The sequence below is a fragment of the Eubalaena glacialis genome, chromosome 15, assembly GCF_028564815.1.
Source record: "Eubalaena glacialis isolate mEubGla1 chromosome 15, mEubGla1.1.hap2.+ XY, whole genome shotgun sequence".
Classification (NCBI taxonomy): Eukaryota; Metazoa; Chordata; class Mammalia; order Artiodactyla; family Balaenidae; genus Eubalaena; species Eubalaena glacialis.
The window spans coordinates 68,530,312-68,554,387 of record NC_083730.1 but is presented as its reverse complement, the minus strand read 5'-3'; the positions used below and the strand labels follow the sequence as shown (position 1 = coordinate 68,554,387).

At 50.1% G+C, this 24,076-nt stretch overlaps 1 pseudogene and 3 gene segments (V, D, J or C); all 4 read left to right on the top strand.

Annotated features, from left to right (window-relative positions):
• Positions 1-1,498: 1,498 nt before the first annotated feature.
• LOC133075156 (immunoglobulin lambda variable 2-8-like) lies at positions 1,499-2,427 on the top strand. The segment is given in 3 exon segments: positions 1,499-1,544; positions 1,660-1,945; positions 2,379-2,427. Coding segments are annotated over 3 exon segments (381 nt in total).
• A 1,079-nt stretch (positions 2,428-3,506) lies between these two features.
• LOC133075155 (immunoglobulin lambda variable 2-8-like) lies at positions 3,507-5,799 on the top strand (annotated as a pseudogene).
• Positions 5,800-9,707: 3,908 nt separating this feature from the next.
• Positions 9,708-10,122, top strand: LOC133075334 (immunoglobulin lambda variable 2-8-like). The segment is given in 2 exon segments: positions 9,708-9,753; positions 9,869-10,122. Coding segments are annotated over 2 exon segments (300 nt in total).
• A 5,396-nt stretch (positions 10,123-15,518) lies between these two features.
• LOC133075154 (immunoglobulin lambda variable 2-18-like) lies at positions 15,519-17,347 on the top strand. The segment is given in 3 exon segments: positions 15,519-15,564; positions 15,680-15,976; positions 17,289-17,347. Coding segments are annotated over 3 exon segments (402 nt in total).
• The last annotated feature ends 6,729 nt before the right edge of the window (positions 17,348-24,076 follow it).

The following is a 24,076-nucleotide window of genomic DNA, read 5'->3' as shown; positions in this document are numbered from 1 at the left end:
ACAATTACACCAATTGTCAACTTTCCTCGTAATCAGGAACTAGACATTTCAGATACTGAGAAAGTGACAATCTTGGGAAAGACCAGTCAGCCCTGATTCTCTGTCTAGAAAACACACTGGGTCCAGCGTCTCTGTGTCTAGAAAACACAATGGGTCTAGCGTCTGGACACAGGTGCCTGACCTCAGGGAGGCGCCAGCTCTGGGGTGAGGACCTCCCGCTGAGCACAGGGGACAGAGGAGAATCCTCACTTGCACCACGTGGCAGACAGACCTGCCTGAGGAGAGGTCCCTGCGGCTGGGCCCTGAGGCCGACTCTGACCCAGCCCCTCCTCCCAGCCCTGCACACCCTGGCATCTTCCTTCATTTTCCATTAGGTCTCCCTCCATCCTGACGGAACTAAAATCCTTCTTACATTATTCTTTTTCAAAGCGTTTTGAGAATTCAGATTCATCTCATGGGCCCATATTTCTCATCCGTGTACCTATGGGGGTGGAGTCATTTATCGTGTGAGGTTCCCCTGCCCTGAGCTGAGATCTCCTCTAGGTCACTGTCCCTGAGACAAGGTCATGCTGAGACAAGATTAGAGACCCTTCAGGGGCCCTTCTGAGTCACCTGGGGAGGAAGGTGACAATTCTGTCCTGATGGGGCTGCAGGACAAAGGATGAGCCCATGGAGGGGATGAGGAGGGACTGGGTCGCTGGTCCTGAACTGAGAGGAGGAGGAGGAAGTGGGGGGGTCAGAGCTGGGGGGTCAGCCCCACTCAGCTGCCTCCCTGGGGTTCCGTCGTCACCATCTGAGGCCACCAGGGGGCAGCGAGGGCCTGGGTTTGGGGAGGTTCTGCTGTGGTGTCCTGACCTGTATGAAGCCCCCAGCTGCGGCCTCCTTAACCCCCTAAGGGAGAGTGTGGGGCGCAGTGTCCCCAGTCTGTTCTGCTTCATAAGCCCTTTACTAGGAAGGCCAACAAGAGTCCCAGGGCTCCTCCTCCGCGGCCTGCTGAGGCAGGGGACAGGGGCAGGGGGCCCGTCCTGCTGAGGGGACAGGTTGGGGAGGGGGATGCACACCCCCAGCTCCCCTGTGGTGTCGGGAGGAGACGGGGTGGAATCGCTAAGTCACCCCAGCCCCTCGGGCGTCCGTCCTCACCTTCCACCCGCAAAACCCAAAGAGTGATTATCGGGATTATTAGCCAACGACATCTTGACTCCCATAGTGGATGACAGGGACATCCCAGGATGGCCCCACTTCTTGGGCCCTGTAATGGTCAGTGTCCTGACTAAGGACAACGTGTCACAGAGTTTTCATCCTCTCAGATGAGCCCTGCTGTCCATGGACACCTCCAGAGCCAGGTCAGAGGGGTGAGGAGAGAATGAGGAGGGGCAGGTGCAGGAAGCTGATTTGCATGGAGGCCCCTCCCTCCTCTGAGGGGGGAGAGGATAAGAGAGGTCTGGGGGAGCAGGCCCAGGGCTGGGGCTCAGAAGGCAGCGTCTGGGACGTCTCCACCATGGCCTGGGCTCTGCTCCTTGTCACCCTCCTCACTCAGGGCACAGGTGAGGCCTCCAGGGAAGGGACCCCGGCGACACCTGGCTGATCTTTGGGTCTTTGTCCTCATTGTGACCTGGGCCCCACATGGAACTGACCAGAGTGTGTTTCTCCTCTTTGCAGGGTCCTGGGCCCAGTCTGGCCTGACTCAGCCTCCCTCAGTGTCCGGGAATCCGGGACAGACAGTCACCATCTCCTGTGCTGGAACCAGCAGTGACATCGGGAAATATAATTATGTCAGCTGGTACCAACAGCGCCCAGGCACGGCCCCCAGAACCTTGATTTATGAGGTCAATAAACGACCCTCAGGGATCCCTGATCGCTTCTCTGGCTCCAAGTCTGGGAACACGGCCTCCCTGACCATCTCTGGGCTCCAGGCTGAGGACGAGGCTGATAATTACTGTAGCTCAGGTACAAGTTGTAGCACTGTGCACAGTGGTCCACGTTCATGGAGAACTGAGACCAAATCCTGCCCTGAGCTCACAGGCTCCCCGTTGCTGTGACTCTGCTGGTTGCTCATCTGCATCTGTGGTTGAAGCATCGGCAGCTGAGAGGACATCTGAGGACCCTGAAGAGGGATGAAGACAAATGATAATGTGTGGTTTTCATGTTTGTTGTCCCTCCTCTTTGACCTGTATCTGAGTGGGCTGAGCCAGGGAGGGTTGGGGACAGACTCTGGGTCTCAGAGTTGTCCCTTTCCTGGCATCGGTGAACCCTGTCTGGGGACAGCCCTGCAGGAAGACAGTCTCCCTAAACAATTCAGTCCAGAGTCTTTATGTTGCTGTTCTTTTTTGAATATGTACTTTGAATTAGTATTATTATTGTTGTTATTATTATTATCATTATGATTATGATGATTATTACTTTGGCCACACCACGAGGCTTGTGTGATGCTACTTCCCTGACCAGGGATTGATCTCGGGCCGCAGCAGTGAAAGCAGGGAGTCCTAATGACTGGACCAACAGGGAATTCCCCAGAAGGTCACCTTTCTCGTGGCCTGAGGACGTGGGGAGGTGCAGGAAACTATCAGGAAAACCCCGTCTATTGACCAGAGCAGTAACACACAGATGAACCGGGGTGAAATCTTTGATGATCAAGTTCATAACAAATGGCACAGCCATGAGCCTAGAAAGGCCCCTTTATCACATCTGCACTCTCCACTTGTCAACCTCTTCTTAGTCAGGACACCGGCCAGTGGGCTCACGGCCTTCAGTTGTCATGTGAGAATCAGAAGCTGAGAAAGGACAGTTGTCTGCTCAGAGGGCAAAGGGGAGAGTGGGGAGGGCAGACTCGGGTTCAGGACTTGGTTCCTGCCTGGTGCCCCGCCCCCCCATGGGTGGCCTCACACGAGTGCCCTTGGCGCTCAGTGGGGCTAGAATGGGCGGGGGGGCTAGTGGTCAAGGACCTGCTCGTGGATTCGCTGTGCAGATGCTTCAGAACAAAGAGGTGGGGGCGGGGATGGGACAAGGCTGCAGCTCGGGGTCCCACCAGCCACCCAGCAAACAGCAGGTGTTTCCCCTGGTGGGCGTGACCCTTTCCCAAAGTTAGAGAACTTGGAGATGGGCATCCAACAGAGGGCGCTGTGGAGTGTCCCCTGCCCTGAGGTTCCCAGAGACACAGTCCTGTCCCAGCAGAGACACTGAAGGTCCAGGAGCTCATTGCCTGAGGGACTTCAGCTGCTCTTTCTCTCCCTGCAAACCAGCTACAAACAATTCATGCTCCTGCATATACATGTCATGCTTGTGTCAAAAGATTTTAATCCCTGAGCTATATTCTCCCCCCAAGATGCAGAAAATCTAGTGTCCAGGGCCAGGTCAAAGGGGGTGAGGAGAGAATGAGGAGGGGCAGGTGCAGGAAGCTGATTTGCATGGAGGCCCCTCCCTCCTCTGAGGGGGAGGGGATAAGAGAGGTCTGGGGGCCCAGGCCCAGGGCTGGGGGCTCAGAAGGCAGCGACTGGGACCTCTCCACCATGGCCTGGGGTCTGCTCCTTATCACCCTCCTCACTCAGGGCACAGGTGAGGCCTCCAGGGAAGGGACCCGGCGACACCTGGCTGATCCTTTGTGTCTTTGTCCTCAGTGTGACCTGGGCCCCCACATGGAACGGACCAGAGTGTGTTTCTCCTCTTCCCAGGGTCCTGGCCCAGTCTGGCCTGACTCAGGCTCCCTCAGTGTCCGGGAATCCGGGACAGACAGTCACCATCACCTGTGCTGGAACCAGCAGTGACATCGGAGGTTATAATCAGGTTGGATGGTACCAACAGCACCCGGGCATGGCCCCCAAAACCTTGATTTATGAGGTCAATAAACGACCCTCAGGGATCCCTGATCGCTTCTCTGGCTCCAAGTCTGGGAACACGGCCTCCCTGACCATCTCTGGGCTCCAGGCTGAGGACGAGGCTGATTATTACTGTAGCTTCGGTAGTAGTAGCACTGTGCACAGTGGTCCAAGTTCATGGAGAACTGAGACCAAAACCTGCCCTGAGCTCACAGGCTCTCCGTTGCTGTGACTCTGCTGGTTGCTCATCTGCATCTGTGGTTGAAGCATCGGCAGCTGAGAGGAGATCTGAGGACCCTGCAGAGGGATGAGGGCAAAGGAAACGTGTGATTTTCCTGTTTGGTGTCCCTGCTCTTTGACCTGCATCTGTGTGGGCTGAACCAGGGAGGGTTGGGGACACACTCTGGGTCTCAGAGTTGTCCCTGTCCTGGCATCGGTGAACCCTGTCCGTGGACAGCCCTACAGGAAGACAGTCTCCCAATACGATGGGCTCTTTGTAACGTGGCTCCAGTATGGAAGGTGGGTTGGAGGGTACGCCCTCCCTTCCTCAGTGATGTCAAGGTCACATGTTTCCATGAAGAGCCAATGCAGCTTCCAGGTGGAATCCCAGCACATCTAACACCTGTGAGAATTCATTGAAAAAACAGGCTCGTGTGTCCACGGTTCAATATTACTTTCTTTTGAAACTGAAAGACAGATTTCAAATGCAATTATTTTAAATTTTAAATTATGTGAAGTCAGAAGTTTTTGTTTCTTGTTTTTCTGTTCTTTTCTTTTTTTCTTTTTTTTTTTTGTCCATGCCATGTGGCATGTGATATATTAGTTCCCCGACCAGGGATCACACCCACATCTCCTGCAATGAAAGCGCTAAGTCTTAACCACTAGAGCACCAGGAATCTCCCAAATTCAATATTTTAGATGAAAAACAAAGTGCATGGGTTAGATTGCTCAGGACACCTCATCGCCCCAGTAAGAAGAAGAGGAACATTTGATAGCTGTGTTTTCAGGCGTTCAGGACTGGAAAGCAGCTCTTTTTCTGTGGTTCTGGCTCCTGGCTCTCATGAAGTTGGAGTCACGTGTCAGTGGGCTGTTTTCATTAAGGCCCTCTGACTTTGGAAGACGCCTCGTATATGGCTCACTGCATGCTAGCCCTGTGCCCTCTTTTCTTGTCCAAATCATCTTTCTGCTAAATCTGAATTTTAAAAAAATTTTAAAGATTTTAAAAATGTGGACCATCTTTAATGTCTTTATTGAATATGTTACAATATTGCTTTTGTTTTATGTTTTGGTTTTTGGCCGTAAGGCAAATGGGATCTTAGCTCCCCGACCAGGGATCGAACCCGCATCCCCTGCATTGGAAGGCGAAGTCTCAACCACCGGCTCGACAGGGAAGTCCCTAAATCTAATTTTTTTTAACCCAGCGAATTATGCCCCCTATTTTCCAAGTCTATGCTAGTCTCCATCTGAATAATCATTTGTCTTTATCACAGCAATTTACACATGACCAGAATCTTTGGTCTTTCTATGTATATGGTCAAAGCTCAAATAGAGTGTAAAAAATATTTACCAACTTTATTTCTAAGTTCTAATTTCACTGGGATTATAGCTGCTCCCAAGTGTGCAGGGCAGGAATCAGAGTCTTTTCACTCTCCTGAAATAGCCTCTGTTATAATTTACCCTCTCTCATTATTATGGAAACAGCCGTTCTTCATTTCCATCCATCCTGTTATCCTGTTATCCCTCTCTTTTTATTCTATTGAATATATAGCTGCATTGATAATCGGTCTTACTTTTCCCTAAGAAAAGCTTTTTTAGTTTTAATGACAATGACCTGAATAAGGCTCTTCACATGTTCTCCTTCTCAGAGTCTCCGAAGGATCCAGTTTGGGGGGCATCTCCTCTTCTCTCTAAGTGTTGTTTGCATGTGTCCTGGACGAGCTGGATGGGCAGGGAGGGGGCAGGGTCTCAGCTGCATCAAACAGCCTGAGAGGGTCTTTGTTCCGATACTGGCTCTGTCTTTTTCTTCCCACTTTCTTTGTTCAAAGATTCCAGGTGAGTGTTTCTACCACATCCAAGGCTTCAAGAGTAGGTTTTCACCTTATACTTGCAGTTTCTCATGAAAATTTCCTCCATGTCTGAGTCCTGGTCTATGTAGCTAAGGAGGGGAAAAGTAGTCATGTCTCTTTCAGTGTATTTTGCACAATTCCTTTTATTATGAAATGCAGCATTCCTGAAGAAGAATGTGTGGAAATGCACACTCACAATTTAAGGAAGAATAATAAACAGAAACCACATAACCCCAGATGAAATCTACCCCCCAAACACATCTGTCTACCCCACTCCCCGATTAGCTGGTTTGCTGACTTCAGGGTTAATCATTCCATGGCCTTTCTTTACATTCCTGCCCCAGCCTTCCTAGGTATGCATCCCCCAAACAACATAGTTTGAAACAGTGGGTACAAGCATCCAACCCGCTGAGTGAGGAAAGGGTAGTGTGTCTACAGGTGAGGCCCCAAGAGACATGGACCCTGACAGAGGCTCAGCTTGGTCCTGGGCGGAGCTTCCCTGGATTTCCTGGAGCCCGTCCTGAAGATGGCAGACAGGGTCCCAGAGGAAAGACAAGGAACCCTAGAGTCAGGCATCTGGCCTTGTGGGATGTGGGCAGGTCCTGGATCTCTAGGGGGAATATTGTCAGGGGATCAGCTGCCCCTCATATCCTGCTATTCAGCGGGACGTGGACTCCAGGAGCTGTCTGAGATCACTTCACTGGGAGGAAGCGAGAGAGATTGTTCCTGGCTGATCAAGACCCTAGAAAATGGATCATGTCAAGACAAGCCTAGTCCAGACATAAAGTACAAATCAGAATCTGGGCGACACGCATCCAACCTTACAGGATGGTGTCAGGTATGTCAGTACCTGGATGATGTCAGCTTCCTTGTAGGTGAATATTTCTGCCGGTTGCCCATTGGAGAAAGGCCTCCATGGGAGATGGCCATTCCAGAGAGGTGGGCAGAGGCTACAAAACTCTGGAGGCACACAGGCTTCTCTTCCTGATCCCCACAGAGTCAGCTCTGCCGTGCCCCCTTATTCAGGACATGTGGTTTACCCTTTCCCTAGAACAAATCTGTGCACAGGGGTTAGTGGGCAGTGGTCTACCAGCCTCACGACTAAAAGGAGAGAGAATCTGGAGATCTACCTGCTTCTGTAAGGACTCACACTCATTATAATTGTTAAGTTACCTCAGCTTATCACGACGATACTCACCACTGATCACGACCTAAGGAATGACAGGTCTACTTAGCACCACTGCAGACCTGGGACTGGCCTTTCTCAGGAGGAAGTCGGCTAACACTTGTCGACATGCATCTTGGCTTCCATATTTGTGTTTTTCTGTACTCCTATGTTCTTTGGTCTCTTCCTGAACTCTGATATATGGCTCTGACTATCAGTATTGTTTGACTTGGGTTTAAAAGAAACAATCATAGTTGTGCATTCGTTCCACGTCACCCGTAATGACCAGAGTGAAGAACTCTGGGACAGGCGTTTGTGTTGTGAGGCTGGGGAGAGGGAGAGAGAGGAGGAAACATTGTGGTAGAATCCGCAGGGAACTGGTTTTTCTTTTTTTTTTGACCCCACCAAGTGGCATGTGGGATCTTAGTTCCCCGACCGGGGATGGAAACTGTGCCCCCTGCATTGGAAGCATGACGTCTTAACCACTGGACCACCAGGGAAGTCCCAGAACTATTTCTTTAGCTGACATTTTCCTAACATACCAATAGTCAATCAACCTGAAGAGGGGTCTGAAAAATTGTCCACACCTCAAGATTTCGTTACCATGAAACTTGATGCGGTTGCCTTCACATTTCTACACCCTGGGGCTTGTCAAGATTCTGGATGTGAGGGTTTCCCTGTGTCTCTCTGTCTCCTCTCCTTTGGGAACTCCAATTATTTGTGTATTAGGTCAATTGAAGTCCCACAATTTGTGGATACTACTTCATTCTTTTAAATTCATATTCCCGCCTTATGTTGAACAAGGGACTGTTTCCATTGCATGACTTCAAGTCAGAAATCTTTCGTTATCCAATGCTCTGTCTGTCATTAATCCCATCTGCTGTAATTTTCTCTGTAGTAGATTCACTGTGTTTTTTTCCACCTTCCATTGCTTAGCTGAGACTTTCTTTTTTAAAAAATTTTTATTGGAATATAGTAGATTTACACTGTTGTGTTAGTTTCTGCTGTACAGCAAATTGAATCAGTTATACATATACATATATCACTCTTTTTTAGATTTTTCTCCCATATATTGGCTGACACTCTCTATCTCTCTGTTGACTTCAGTAGGTTCTGTCCTTATTTCTTGCATCATTTTTAACAAACTGGTTGAATATCTTTGTGACATAATTCCAGCAGATCTGTGAGACACGCTCTGCTAACTTTCCCTTCCATACAGTTGAGATGTTCTGGTTTTCCATATGCCCAGTGATTTCAGTCTATCCTGGTGTGGTCAATATTTTGTGGTGAAACTATGGGTCTTTAAATCCTATGTTGGCATTTTGGTTTAATCAGACTCTCTGCCCAGTTGAGTCCAGGTGGTTGATTCCATCCAGCTTTTTGTGAACTGTGCTTTCCATGTCAGTTCATTTACACAAACTTGGACCTGCTCTTCGGACACATCCTGCAATGAGCTGCACAGCAGCCAGACTGGGAACTGGGTTGTTTTCTGTCCCTCAGGTTCCAGGGCCTCGGTTGGCACCATCTGCAGCCACCAGGGGGCAGCAAGGGCCAGGATTTGGGGAAGGTACCTGTGGCTTATATTGTCCTGTATGAAGTTTCAAGAGCTTCTTCCTGCGTAACCCCTCTTATGTCCCAAAGCATGTGTGCCCCAAGAAATCATCTTCCAAAGTGCTAATAAATGGCCCAGGGCTCAGGCTTGGGCCTCAGACTCAGAGCACTTCGGAGACAGAGGCTGGAGGGGAATCCGAGGACCCTCCCAACTGAGGGGCATGAGAGGGAGTTGGGGGTGGGGGAGGGATGTATTGGGAGTTTGGGACCAGCAGATACAAACTACTATATATAGGATGGATAGACAACAAGGTCCTACGGTATAGTACAGGAAACTGTATTCAATATCCTCTGATAAACCATAATGGAAAAGAATAAGAAACAGAATGTATACATAAATGAATAAGTGAGTCACTTTGCTGTACAGCAGAGATTCACACAACATTGTAATTCAACTATACTTCAATAGAATTTGTTTTGTTTCTTTTTTCTCTTTTTATTAATTTTCAAAAATTCTTTAGTTGCGTCACGCGACATGCAGCAACTTAGTCCCCCGACCGTTGATCAAACCCACTCCGCCTGCAGTGGAAGCGCGGAGCCTTAACCACTGGACCGCCAGGGAAGTCCCTTCAATAAATATTTTTAAAACAGAAGTAGTTGAAGGGATACTGGTACCCAGCTTTGCCTTTAACTCTCAGAAAGCGGGGCAGTTGGATCTTTCAGCCACCTGGGCTCAGGGCCTCTCCTTTGTCCCAAGAGCACAGAGGGGACCTTCTGGGATTCCTCCCCCAGGAACCACGATGACTCTCACACCAGGAGAGACGGGAAACCCCATGCTGGATTCCTTTCCCACATCCTGTCATGGACTCGTTCTGTCCTCACGCACCATGTGAAGGAGTTAATTCTCCAATAATCTCTGCTGTCCAGGGATGCAGAAGAATCTAGAACAAACCGTGTCAGAGGGGGTGAGCAGAGGTGGGGAGGAGGGGCAGGTGCAGGCAGCAGATTTGCATGGAGGCCCCTCCCTCCTCTGAGGGGGAGGGGATAAGAGAGGTCTGGGGGAGCAGGCCCAGGGCTGGGGGCTCAGAAGGCAGAGACTGGCGTGTCTCCACCATGGCCTGGGCTCTGCTCCTTGTCACCCTCCTCACTCAGGGCACAGGTGAGGCCTCCAGGGAAGGGACCCCGGCGACACCTGGCTGATCTTTGTGTTTTTGTCCTCAGTGTGACCTGGGCCCCACATGGAACTGACCAGAGTGTGTTTCTCCTCTTTCCAGGGTCCTGGGCCCAGTCTGGCCTGACTCAGCCTCCCTCAGTGTCCGGGAATCCGGGACAGACAGTCACCATCTCCTGTGCTGGAACCAGCAGTGACATCGGGGGTTATAACTATGTCAGCTGGTACCAACAGCGCCCAGGCACGGCCCCCAAAACCTTGATTTATGGTGTCAATAAACGACCGTCAGGGATCCCTGATCGCTTCTCTGGGTCCAAGTCTGGGAACACGGCCTCCCTGACCATCTCTGGGCTCTAGGCTGAGGACGAGGCCGATTATTACTGTAGCTCACGTAGAAGTGGTAACACTGTGCACAGTGGTCCAAGTTCATTGGGAAGTGAGACCAAATCCTGCCCTGAGCTCACAGGCTCTCCGTTGCTGTGACTCTGCTGGTTGCTCATCTGCATCTGTGGTTGAAGCATCGGCAGCTGAGAGGAGATCTGAGGACCCTGCAGAGGGATGAGGACAAAGGAAACGTGTGATTTTCCTGTTTGTTGTCCCTGCTCTTTGACCTGCATCTGAGTGGGCTGAACCAGGGAGGGTTGGGGACACACTCTGGGTCTCAGAGTTGTCCCTGTCCTGGCATCGGTGAACCCTGTCCGTGGACAGCCCTACAGGAAGACAGCCTCCCAATACGATGGGCTCTTTGCAACGTGGCTCCAGTATGGAGGGTGGGTTGGAGGGTATGCCCTCCCTTCCTCAGTGATGTCAAGGTCACATGTTTCCATGAAGAGCCAATGCAGCTTCCAGGTGGAATCCCAGCATATCTAACACCTGTGAGAATTCATTGAAAAACAGGCGTGAGTGTCCTGGCTTCAATATTAAATTTTCTTGAACCTGAAAGACAGTTTTCAAATGGAAACATTACTAAAATTTTAATTATGTGAATTCAATAGTTAAAAAAAATTTTTTTTTTTATGTTTTGTTTTGGTTTTTGTTGTGTTTTCTGTGGCCATGCCACGCACCTTGTGGGATCTATGTTCCCTGACCAGGGATCGGAACTTCACCCCCTGCAATGTAAGTGCTAAGTCTCAACCCCTGGACCGCCAGGGATATCCCCAATTCAATAGTTTAGACGAAAAAGTACGTTGGTTGGATTCCTCAGGACACATCATCCCCACAGTAACAAGTGAAGTGGAACATTTGATAACTGTGTGTTCAGGCGTCCAGGACTGGAGAGCAGCTCTTTCTTGTGGTCCTGGCTCCTGGCTCTCATGAAGTTGGAGTCACGTGTCAATCGGGCTGTTTTCACATGTCAATCGGTCCTCTAACTTTGGAAGACCCGTCGTATGTGGCTCACTCTATGCCGGTTCTGGGCACGCTTTTCTTGTCTAATTCATCTTCCTGATAAACCTGATTTTTTTTTAACCCCACCAATTAGGCCCCTTATTTTCCAAGTCTATGTTAGTCTCAATCTGTGTATTCATTTGTCTTTATCACAGCATTTTACAAATGACCAGAGTCTTTGGTCTTTCTATCTATATCATCAGAGCTCAAGTAGAGCGTAGAAAATATTGACCAACTTTATTTCTAAGTTCTACTTTCATCGGGATTATAGCTGCTAATAAGTGTGCAATGCGGGAATCAGAGTGTTTTCACTCTCCTGAAATAGCCTCTGTTATGATTTCTACCCTCCACCATTATTATGGAAACAGCCATTCCTCCTTTGCATCTGTCCTGTTATCCTGTTATTTCTTTCTTCTTTTTTTTCTATTAAACATGTAGCTGCATTTATAATCAGTCTTACATTTTTCAAAGTAAGACTTTTTCTTTTAATGAGAATGACCCGAATATGGCTCTCCACATGTTCAGAAGTCACATTCTACAAAGTAGACTGAGCTGTGATATCAAATATTCCCCTGAATATAGTAACCCTGAGCTTGCAGTTTAAACAATCCAGTGTGGGTACTTGTAGGCAGATGTGTGTGTTTGTGCCTGACAATCAGAGCAAAGGTCACCTTGTGTCCACACACGGACCCCTCCCCACTCCCATCCTCACTGCAGGTACTAACAGCTCTGTCACTGAGCAGGATATGGATGAGTTTTCAAAAGAGCACGATGGGATACACACTGAATCTAGAGGATCATTGATTCCCTTCTGTTTGATGAGAAAACTTCTGGAGAAGTTTTGACCCAATATTTTAGGTGGATTTGGAAACATATGTTTGACTAAGAAAAAAGGTACTTTCTATCATAGATGATATTTTGATTCTCGGAATCTCAATGAAATGAAAATCTCGGGACACAAAGCAACAGACTCAAGTCAAGAGCATCTCTTGCCATTTTGTGCCCCGTCCAATGTGATGCCCAAACATTGTTCCAGACAGCATGTGGGACCCTGCTCTGGACTGAAGGTGTGTCTTGTTTTGTATCCATATCCCAGAAGTGGGAACAGGAGCCCTTGCTCAGGTTTGGGGGCGGGGTGGACAGAGAGGAAATTTCCTAAGAGTTCACAGTGAATGAAGGGTCAAGGGATAGCCGATGGGTTACGTTTTCTGGAGCAGAGATGAAGAATCTCTGAAAATTCAATTAAATTTTTAAAAAATCTCCTTACTCTTTGCTGTTGTAATATGTGCAAGGCAGAATATGACTCATGGGAAATCTACTAAGGATTCACCATCAAAAGTGGGTAAACAATAACTTTCCTGCAGGTGGTTTGCTTTGGTTATTTTCCCACTGCAAACGTATGGCATATTTAAAGGATAAACCAAGAAGGAAGCAGTGGACATTAGCCTGTGTTATGGAGAAAGAAGGTCTGGACTATTTGTGCATTTTCTCCTTAATGAGGACAAAACATGTGCTGACTGGCAGAGGACTCCCTCCTGCTATGTGGGATCCCTCCTCATGGAGGCTGGGTGGCAGCCTGAGGCTCTTGTGGGAGCTCTGGCAGCTCTTAAGATCCACGAGGCAGAGGCTCCAGACCAGCTTCTGGGTGCGGGGGAGCGAGTATGGCTGCAACTGGGGTCCCTGTCTTCGGATCAAGGAGCCACAGAGAGAAACCAGCAGGGGTGTAGATAGGAGCTTACACTGAAAGTCTGGAGAGCAGGAGTTCCAAGTGTGGACCTGATAATTCTCTCACTGGAGCTTGTTCCAAGGGTGGAGGGGAGGTGTGGGGAGTTTCCAGTGCTCGTGACTTACTGCTTCCCTGGGTGGTCCTGGGCTGTCCAGGGAGGGGTGAAGTTTAGTGCAGACCCTGATTCCCATGATGACTTTTACCCCCCGCGTGCAGACGGCAGGAGATGGAGGGAAACCCTAGACCCTGGGTTTGCTGCTTGTTTTCTCAGATCATCCTGTGTCGAGTGTCCCCAAGACCACAGGCAACTACTTTTGTCATTAAGAAGACCCACAAGACTCAGTAGAGAGGTGTCCTGGTGGCTGTGATTTCCTTCAGTGAAGGGAGACCGAGCAAAATCAGCAAAGGGCTTGGTGGATGAGGTGAAATCTGAGGAAACGAGGATAAACTTCCAGGAGACCTTTCCCAGGGTCAGGCTTCATCACCAGAGTTAAATGGTGACAACCTGTGTGAAGAATTGTGCCCCAGGGAGCCTCATCAGACCCCCAAGACTCTTACTGGAGTCTGGTCTCCTAGGCATCCTGTGCCTGGCATCTACGGAAATTCCAGATTCCCGCTGGGGAGCAGGTCAGGGGTTCAGAGTAAACCATAAGGTTGCAGGAAAGTGGAGACTCAGGGGGTCATTCTTCTTGGGGAATAGCCTAAACCTTCCTGAAATCTAATCACAAGACACAAACCCAGGGCGAGTGTTGTGGGCAGGTCTATGTAAGGACATTAGTCTCAGGCTGTGGGGTAACTCTGACGTGCACAAATCCTATGTGTATTCCTGTGCCTGAGTTCAGGCCCTGGATCCAAGGGAAACCCAACATCTCCCATCAGGCCCAGGTTATGCTCTATCGCAGGATGTGCTCTGTTTCTGTGAAGAAACACACACAGCCCCACACAAATACAGACAGACACACACACACACACACACACACACACACACACACACACACACCCCCAGCACCATCACTCCTGGGTCCCCTCCACAGTACCCAGGAAAGAAGCAGGAATCTGTTCTGTGGGGACCTGGAGCTCCTTCTGCATCACCCCCGGGGCCCTGTGCCCAGAGGCAGGAGCATAAACCCTGGGATGCAAAGGACAATTACACCAATTGTCAACTTTCCTCGTAATCAGGAACTAGACATTTCAGATACTGAGAAAGTGACAATCTTGGGAAAGACCAGTCAGCCCTGATTCTCTGTCTAGAAAACACACTGGGTCCAGCGTCTCTGTGTCTAGAAAACACAATGGGTCTAGCGTCTGGACACAGGTGCCTGACCTCAGGGAGGCGCCAGCTCTGGGGTGAGGACCTCCCGCTGAGCACAGGGGACAGAGGAGAATCCTCACTTGCACCACGTGGCAGACAGACCTGCCTGAGGAGAGGTCCCTGCGGCTGGGCCCTGAGGCCGACTCTGACCCAGCCCCTCCTCCCAGCCCTGCACACCCTGGCATCTTCCTTCATTTTCCATTAGGTCTCCCTCCATCCTGACGGAACTAAAATCCTTCTTACATTATTCTTTTTCAAAGCGTTTTGAGAATTCAGATTCATCTCATGGGCCCATATTTCTCATCCGTGTACCTATGGGGGTGGAGTCATTTATCGTGTGAGGTTCCCCTGCCCTGAGCTGAGATCTCCTCTAGGTCACTGTCCCTGAGACAAGGTCATGCTGAGACAAGATTAGAGACCCTTCAGGGGCCCTTCTGAGTCACCTGGGGAGGAAGGTGACAATTCTGTCCTGATGGGGCTGCAGGACAAAGGATGAGCCCATGGAGGGGATGAGGAGGGACTGGGTTGCTGGTCCTGAACTGAGAGGAGGAGGAGGAAGTGGGGGGGTCAGAGCTGGGGGGTCAGCCCCACTCAGCTGCCTCCCTGGGGTTCCGTCGTCACCATCTGAGGCCACCAGGGGGCAGCGAGGGCCTGGGTTTGGGGAGGTTCTGCTGTGGTGTCCTGACCTGTATGAAGCCCCCAGCTGCGGCCTCCTTAACCCCCTAAGGGAGAGTGTGGGGCGCAGTGTCCCCAGTCTGTTCTGCTTCATAAGCCCTTTACTAGGAAGGCCAACAAAAGTCCCAGGGCTCCTCCTCCGCGGCCTGCTGAGGCAGGGGACAGGGGCAGGGGGCCCGTCCTGCTGATGGGACAGGTTGGGAAGGGGGATGCACACCCCCAGCTCCCCTGTGGTGTCAGGAGGAGACGGGGTGGAATCGCTAAGTCACCCCAGCCCCTCGGGCGTCCGTCCTCACCTTCCACCCGCAAAACCCAAAGAGTGATTATCGGGATTATTAGCCAACGACATCTTGACTCCCATAGTGGATGACAGGGACATCCCAGGATGGCCCCACTTCTTGGGCCCTGTAATGGTCAGTGTCCTGACTAAGGACAACGTGTCACAGAGTTTTCATCCTCTCAGATGAGCCCTGCTGTCCATGGACACCTCCAGAGCCAGGTCAGAGGGGTGAGGAGAGAATGAGGAGGGGCAGGTGCAGGAAGCTGATTTGCATGGAGGCCCCTCCCTCCTCTGAGGGGGGAGAGGATAAGAGAGGTCTGGGGGAGCAGGCCCAGGGCTGGGGCTCAGAAGGCAGCGTCTGGGACGTCTCCACCATGGCCTGGGCTCTGCTCCTTGTCACCCTCCTCACTCAGGGCACAGGTGAGGCCTCCAGGGAAGGGACCCCAGGGACATCTGGCTGATCCTTTGTGTCTTTGTCCTCAGGGTGACCTGGGCCCCCACGGAACTGACCAGAGTGTGTTTCTCCTCTTTGCAGGGTCCTGGGCCCAGTCTGGCCTGACTCAGCCTCCCTCAGTGTCCGGGAATCCGGGACAGACGGTCACCATCTCCTGTGCTGGAACCAGCAGTGACATAGGGAAATATAATGCTGTCAGCTGGTACCAACAGCTCCCAGGCATGGCCCCCAAAACCCTGATTTATAATGTCAATAAACGGCCCTCAGGGATCCCTGACCGCTTCTCTGGGTCCAAGTCTGGGAACACGGCCTCCCTGACCATCTCTGGGCTCCAGGCTGAGGACGAGGCTGATTATTACTGTAGCTCAGGTAGCAGTGGTGGTACTTTGCACAGTGGTCCAAGTTCATGGGGAACTGAGACCAATATCTCTTCTGAGATCACTCAGCCCTTCACTCCTAAACTGAGGCTTTCATTTGCTTTTGTTATTAGTTTATTTAGAAGCAATTATGAACTTAAACAAAAATGTATAGGTTACATAGAGAACTGCTGCATAACCTTTTTCCAGATTCACGAATTTTAAATACTTTGCCATAATCGCTTTTCTTATATCCTGTTTTCTCTCATTCCCTCTCTGCATTTGTATGTCTATACACACACACATCCATATGCACACACAGCACACACCCAGGAACACAAAACATTTATTTTCTGAATCATTTGAGAGTAATTTGTATCTACCAGCAACCAAGCATTCGTATTTTTTCTTACATAGGATTCATAATCCATAACATACATCATTTTAAGGTGAATGATCCAGTGGTTTTTAATAGAGTCACAAGTTCGAACATCCACTAACATTCTATCTTCCAGGATATTTTCATCCTCATAAAAGGAACACCTCATCCGTCACCAGTCAATCCCTTTTCTCTAGTCCCTCCAGCTCTCAAAACCATTTTTTTAATAGATTTATTTGTTTTATTTATTTACTTTTGGCTGCCTTGGGTCTTCATTGCTGTGCACGGGCTTTCTCTAGTTGTGGCGAGCGGGGGCTACTCTTCGTTGCGGTGTGCAGGCTTCTCATTGCAGTGGCTTCTCTTGTTGCAGAGCACGGGCTCTAGGCGTGCGGGCTTTTGTAGTTGTGGCACATGGGCTCAGTAGTTGTGGCTCGCGGGCTCTAGAGTGCAGGCTCAGTAGTTGTGGCACACGGGCTTAGCTGCTCCGCGGCATGTGGGATCTTCCCAGACCAGGGCTAGAGCCCAAGTCTCCTGCATTGGCAGGCGGATTCTTAACCACTGTGCCACCAGGGAAGCCCCTCAAACCATTAATATACTTCCTGCCTGTTCTAGACTTTTCACATGAATGCAACCATACCTTATGTGGCCCTTTTTGCCTGGCTCCTCTCACTCTATAATATTTTCAAGGTTCTTTCCCGTTGCAGCACATATGAGTACTTCATTCATTCTTATTGCCAAATAATGCCACATTGTCAGCATCGACCTACTTGCTTGAACATCTGGGTGGACCCAGGCATAAGCACCAGATGGCTTTCCCATCTTGCGAGAACTTTCCCAGTTTTAGCTCTGAAAGTGCCCTGTCCTGTCTGGGACTTCAATCTGGGGCAAATCAGGGTGGATCGTCGCTGAGATGGTTAATTTTATGTGTCAGCTTGACTGGTCACAGGGGACTCAGATGAAGCATCATTTCTGTATGGGTCTGGGCAGGTGTTCCTGGATGAGATGAGCATTTGAACCTGGGGACTCAGTAAATACATTGCCCTTTGCAGTGTGGGTGGGCATCACCCAATCTGTTGAGGGTCTGTGTAGAGAAAAAGGAAAAGGCAGGAGGATTTCACATCTGTTTCTCTTCTCACTGTACGAGCTGGGACATTTCACCTCAACTTCTCCAGCCCTCAGACTGGAATTTACATCACTGGACTCCTGGTTCCCAAATCTTTGGACACAAACTGAATTACATCACCAGTTTTCTCAGCTTTCTAGGTGTAGAGAGTGGCTTCTGGGACTTCCCTGCTCAATAATCAATACTAATCTCTCTCTCGCTCTCTCCCTATATATATATATTCCTTACAAAAAATTATTCTTTAGTTATATGTATATATTTTTATTTGTTTTGTTTCCCTAGAGAACCCTGACTAATACAGTCCTCTTAACAGGAAGCTCAATCTTCTCATAATGTTCTCATCATCATTATTTTTTCTAAGCTTTTACCTGTTACCTTCTTTCTTTCCCTATAAACACATAGGTCGTATCATCATGCTTGAATCACCTTGGCTGGAACAAGGTCATACAGGGACCCCCAGCAGCTGGGTCACAGCACAGGGAGAGGGGTCTCAGCTACTGGACACCAAACAGTGTCCTGAGTCAGGTCCCCTTGTATGTAAGGCTGGTGAGAAGCTACACCTGCCAGACAGGTGTGTGTCCTGGTGGAGACGACAGAGGTGGCACAGAGGCCACTGTCCCAGGATCCTCTGTGGCACCTGCGGGGAGACTTGCTCCCTGACTGTAAGGGCATCAGTGGGATCTTTACCAAGAGTCACCTGTGCACAGGCGGCGGGAGCCACCATGGTCTCTACGAGTGTCTCCTGTAAAGGTGGGAGCACAGTCTCCTGCTGAGAAATTGGTCACTGTTTTTACAACATGGAGAATTTCCAACAAAACCACAAGGCAGATGTGGAGAGCAGAGGATGCTCCAATAGGAGATTTCTGGAGCCACCACCCTCCAGGTGTGCGATGTGTGGAGTCTCAGGCTGTAGTGGCAGCTTCCTGTGAAGTTTCAAATAATTATACTATATTTGAATATATGAATATATTTATACAATGATGAGAGGAATGTCACTTTGGGTGGAGGTAACATGAAATGGTTTAGCTGTCCCTATGGTCAGGGTATCCGCCAGGGTTGTTATTATTCACAGCCATGAGGGATCAGCATCGCTGGCCTGGTACCTTCCTGCGTCCATTGAATTTGGGTCAGGTGTCATTAAACTTTTCTGGCTATTATGACGTTCTTTTCTTAAACTGTTAGTATTTAATGAATCCCATATTTAATTTTTTCCAGAAAGATAAGAATCCAGTCATTGATTTTAGTGATTCTTAATAGGTACATGCTTTTACTTTATTGCTTATTACTCCTGTTATGTGTTAGTAATTTTCCTCCTTTTGTGGCAGTCATTCTTATTACATTTCCATCATGTTTTATTGAGTGGGTGCAAACATCTCAGGAATTTTTAATTCAACTGTGACGCCCGAATCATGAGGGGCCCTGAGTTGCTGCTTGTATGAACAAACGTGCAGCAGAGGCAAGGCAGCTCCCGTGACCCCGGAGTTTGCTTCTTGCAGGAAGCACTGGACGCCTGGAGTGATCACAGGAGGCCTGTCCACAGCGACCCCCGCAGATAAAGACCCAAACCGCTGGGATCCGACCTGGTGTCAGATGCCTGACTGATTGACTTGTGAGACGTTCCTGAACCAGTCCCCGCTTTATTATAATCTCAAAAAATGTCGTCGTTAAACGAATGTCTACATAGTACAGCACATACCTCTGTGAAACACACACCAACGATTGTCTCAAATCCAGAGCTAACACTTCCCCGCACACTTTTCCTTTCCCGTCCCCAGAGGCCTCCCTTCACCCACCCCAAGCTCGGCCAGGGCCTCACCCCCTTAGCTCCTGGAATGTGGTTGTGTGATACGAACAGTGACACTAAAAACCTTCATCAAAGTATTTGTGTTTCATAAGCTCCTAGTCCATTGCCCGAGGGGTCATGTCCATTTCCATCCAGAAAGGACCCGTCATCCTGAGTGTAATATTTACTGCAAACTCAGCTCTTTCTGGAAAAACACCCTTGGGGAAGTGTGTCTGTGATGAAGAGCCTTGACCTCAGGAGGGTGCCAGGCTCTGAGGTGAGGGCGTCTCAAGGGCACAAAGGGGAAGACAGAGAACGTCCGTGTCCCCAAGAACCGCCCCCCTCCTGCGGAGAAGACCCAGAGCTGGACCCCCAGGCCCCTCCTGACCCGGTCCCTCCTCCAGAGCCTCAGCCCCAGAATCTCCCCCTTGATTCCCTGGGTCATTCTCCATCTGGACGGAGCTCTCTCTCTGTCTCACGTTATCCTTATTTTGTCTATATTTAAGGATTCTGGCATCTTCTCGGGGGCCCGTTTCTCTCATCTGCATCCCTAACGGGACTGGATTAATTTATGTCTCAGGTTCCCTCATCCCTGAGCCCACGTCCACCTCCCATGACTAACCCTGTGACAAGGCCAACCTGGGACGAGCAAGGTGACCCCGAGGGGGGCATCTTGGCTTCCTGATTTTACAGGTGATGTACCTCATTCTGGAGGAAGTCGAGGGAAGGTGAGCCTTGTCTGCAGGCATGGGGGCCTGGCACTGAGCTGGGGAGGGGGAGGGGAGACCTGGGTGTCCAGCCCCCACTCGGCTGTCTCCCTGGGCTTGGCTCTCGCCACTGAGGCCACCGGGAGGCAGCAGGGCCCGGATTTGGGGGAGGTTGTCTGTGTTGTCATCCTGTCCTGTCCAAAGGCCCAGCAGCTTCTTCCAAGCCAGTCCTAAGCGGGTCATGAGGGAGGGGTGTCCGATATCTCCCGTGTCCCATAATCACTCTACTGGACATGCCAGGGAGCATCTCCAACCTCAACCACCGCAGAGCAGCGGAGAGGGTGATGCCGGAGCACCTTAGCCTAGGGGACTGGGGAGGGCATGAGGGACAAGGCGAGTATCCCCGGCATTGCCTGGGTCCCCGGAAGAGGGGTCACTGGATGTCCCCTCCTCCGCAGCATAGATGCCCTGCTCCCCTTGTCCCAGCAGAAGGAGGGGAGCTCTTGCTTCCCTCTGTATCCACCACGACCCCCCACAGGACGAGAGGACACAGCCAGCTGGGCTCCGTGTTCTGGGCTCTGTCACCTTCTCAGTCTGTCCTGAATCAGAAAATACATGACAGCCCATTTTAATCTCTCAGGCAGCTCTGCTGTCCAGGGACTCAGACGTTCCCAGAATCAAGGGCCACAGCAGAGGCGGTGAGGAAGGGCAGGTGCAGGAAGCAGATTTACATGGAGGCCCCTCCCTCCTCTGTGGGGGAGGGGATAAGAGAGTTCTGGGGGACCAGGCCCAGGGCTGGGGGCTCAGAAGGCAGCATCTGGGGCGTCTCCACCATAACCTGAGCTCTGCTCCTTGTCACCCTCCTCACTCAGGACACAGGTGAGGCCTCCAGGAAAGGGACCCCGGGGACATCTGGCTGATCCTTTGTGTCTTTGTCCTCAGGGTGACCTGGGTCTAGTACGGAGCTGACCAGAGTGTGTTTGTCCTCTTTCCAGGGTACTGGGCGCATTGCGCCTTGACTCAGCCTTCCTCAGTGTCTGGGAATCCGGGACAGACAGTCACCATCTCTTGTGCTGGAACCAGCAGTGACAGCGGGGGTAGCAGTTATGTTAGCTCTTACCAACAGCGCCGAGGCACAGCCCCCAAAACCCTGATTTATGATGTCAGTAAGTGGTGCTCAGGGATCCCTGATTGCTTCTCTGGCTCCAAGTCTGGGAACACGGCCTCCCTGACGATCTCTGGGCTCCAGGCTGAGGATGAGGCTGATTATTACTGTAGCTCATATACAAGTAGTAGCACTTTGCACAGTGGTCCAAGTTCGTGGGGAAGTGAGACCAAAACGTCCCTGAGTTCACAGGCTCCCTATTGCTCTGGAAATGCTTCTCCTCCCTGAGCTGCCAGCTCCATGCAGCTCGTCCATGAGAGGTCAGTGGTCTCTGAGCTCCTCTCTTTGCCTACAGTGAAGGTGGTGGGAAATATGCTCTTGGGGTTATTGTCTTGGGATGGTAACCACTTCCTCATCCTGTGTGATGTGCCCCTCTTTCCAGCTCTTCCACAGCAGTGTGATGGTTAATTTTATGTGTCTATTTGCCTGTTATAAGAGATGCCTAAACTGTGGTTAAAATATTATTTCTTGGTGTCTATGAGGATGTCTCATGAGGAGGACATTGGCATTTGAGTCCACAGACTGAGTAGAGAAGATCACTGGTACAGTGCACTGGGCATCATTTTTGAGTTGAGAGCCTGAATAGAACAAAAAGGGAGAGGAAGGGAACATTTGCTCTCTCCTTGTCATCAGAGGCATCACCTTCTCCTGACCCTGGACATTGGCACTGCTTCTTCAGCTTTCAAACTTAGCCCAGGACTTACATCCTAGGCCCCCGAATCACAGGCATCTGACTCAGATTGAATTATATCACTGGCTTTCCTGGTTCTGCAGCTTGCTGATAGATTATGAGACACCTTCAGCCTCCATAATGGTGTGAATCAATTCCTACAATAAATTATACATATATTTTTCCTGTTTCTCTGGAACAACCTGACTAATCATGATTTTGGTACCCGGAGTGGTTCACGAGGAATAGAATTTTAAGGATGATTTTTCTTAATTGATTCTAAGGTTTCTGGAATTAGCTGTCTAATCTGATTCAATTGAATGGCACTAATGGCTATTTCCATTAGTACAGAGAGCACAGCTAGTGTATGTCATGAACTGTTCATTGAAATGAGAAAAATCCCTGCCTTGGATTCTTCTAAGCAACCACTTGTAAGAATCGAGGAGCTAAGTGACCCTGTATATGATATTTTGGAACGTTTTGGGAACCCTACAGAATATCATGACATTGGTATCTGCTCGGAATGTTGCTGGACAGAGTAGGGAGAGAAAAAGATGAGCTTAGCGATTCAAGATCCCATCGCAAGGGCCGCACAAGTGACCTGCGAGCTTTCTGGAGTGCCCTGGAGGAGAGCCTCATCTCGTGCAGCACTTGGAGTGAAATAGCTGAAAACCAACCCAGACCCTCCTCCTTCAATTGGCTAAATTCCAGCAAAGTTGAGTCCCAGCCTTGTAGTGAAGAAGGTGGTTGGGAAAGAACCGGATCCTACAGGTTGGGTGGGGATGTGTGGGAGGACCTGAGGGACCTGGGGACACTGAGTCCCTCAATTCTCATGTGTCTTCTTTGCCTGTGGAAGACGCCTCCCCACCCCCAGCGGTACAGGGCTTTCCACCTCTGTTTGGGGCGATTGACCCTGCATTGCCCAAGGAAAAGGTCACAGCCGCCCTGAGGAAGCTGCCACGTGAGGCTGTGCTGATTCTCCTCAGGACCCCCCGCCCCCATTACCCCTCTTTGCTTCTGGACCAACAATTAGACTCGGGTCCCAGCAGTTTCCTAGGAAGAGAATAGAGTGTGAGCCACGAGAGGGGCACTGCACTCCAAGAACTGCTTGGTTCTCCTAATTCACACAGACAGAAATCCCCAGAACACGTTGGGAAGGGATTCGAGGGTGGGGGGCAGTGGCGGGAGGAACATCAAGCTGGATCAGCTGGATCTGTGATCTGGGCTCACTCCACAGAGACTGCGTTTCATGTTCCCTGCAGCTCGGGGAGGTAGACAGAGCCTCAGCAGTTTGGGGGTTGGTTGGCGGAAGCAAAATCCAAGATGGTCCCTAGTGAGTGAACTAGAGAAGCCAGACCTGCCTGGAGACAAATGGATTCAAAAAGTAGGGAGGTTGTAATGTTAGAGTGAATTTGTGTTTTAAGACCTGCTACCCACTCCAGGAGGGTCCAGAAGGCACACTTCTCACCAATACTTTAAGAAACAAATCTGTGAGGGGAGCCCCAGAATCCTTGAAGAACTCTGTGCTCACCCTTGTCTAGGCCAGACCTTATAATGGGAACTGCAGCCCCTTAGCTGGAAATCCTAAACACAATGAGAGGAATTGGATCCTGGGTGGCAGGGGCCAAGGGGCGGCCCTCGCCTGCCAAAGGCAAGGTTACCGTCACAGCGGAGTCACAGCAGCAATCAGAAGAGTCTGAAGCGTACAGATCTATGTCATGGCTTGTTAATTGTGGTATTTCTAGAAGTGAAAAAGGTGGGAAGCCTGCTAAATTCCTATTTGGTCAAAAAACCTTCTGGGTCAAGTGAACAAAAGTCTAACCAAAATCATAAAAATAGAGAGTCACGGCCCCTCGGTTAATTCCTAGCCTTGAACAGTTTACAGATCCAGAACCCCATGAATGAAGCAGAGGCTGAGTCCCCTTGAGGAAGGACCCTAGTACACTACCAAAAATGTACACTGTGATCTTTCTCCCAATCTACCCAAAGGGACCAATAGCCTGTTATCAGGGTAACTGTATACTGGGAAAAACAAAAGAATCAGACTTTTCAGGGACTGCTGGACGCTGGCTCTGAACTGATATTGATTCTGGGACCCCCAAACACTACTGTGGCTTCCAGAGCTGGGGCTTGTGGAGACGGGGTGATCAATGGAATTTCTTCTCAGGTCTGTCTCACAGTGGCTCCCATGGGTTCCCGAATCCATTCTGTGGTTATTTCTCCAGATCCCGAATATAGTTACCGTGTGGCCTGAACTGCCCACCATGAACTGGGTGCTATCTGACCCACCAAGGC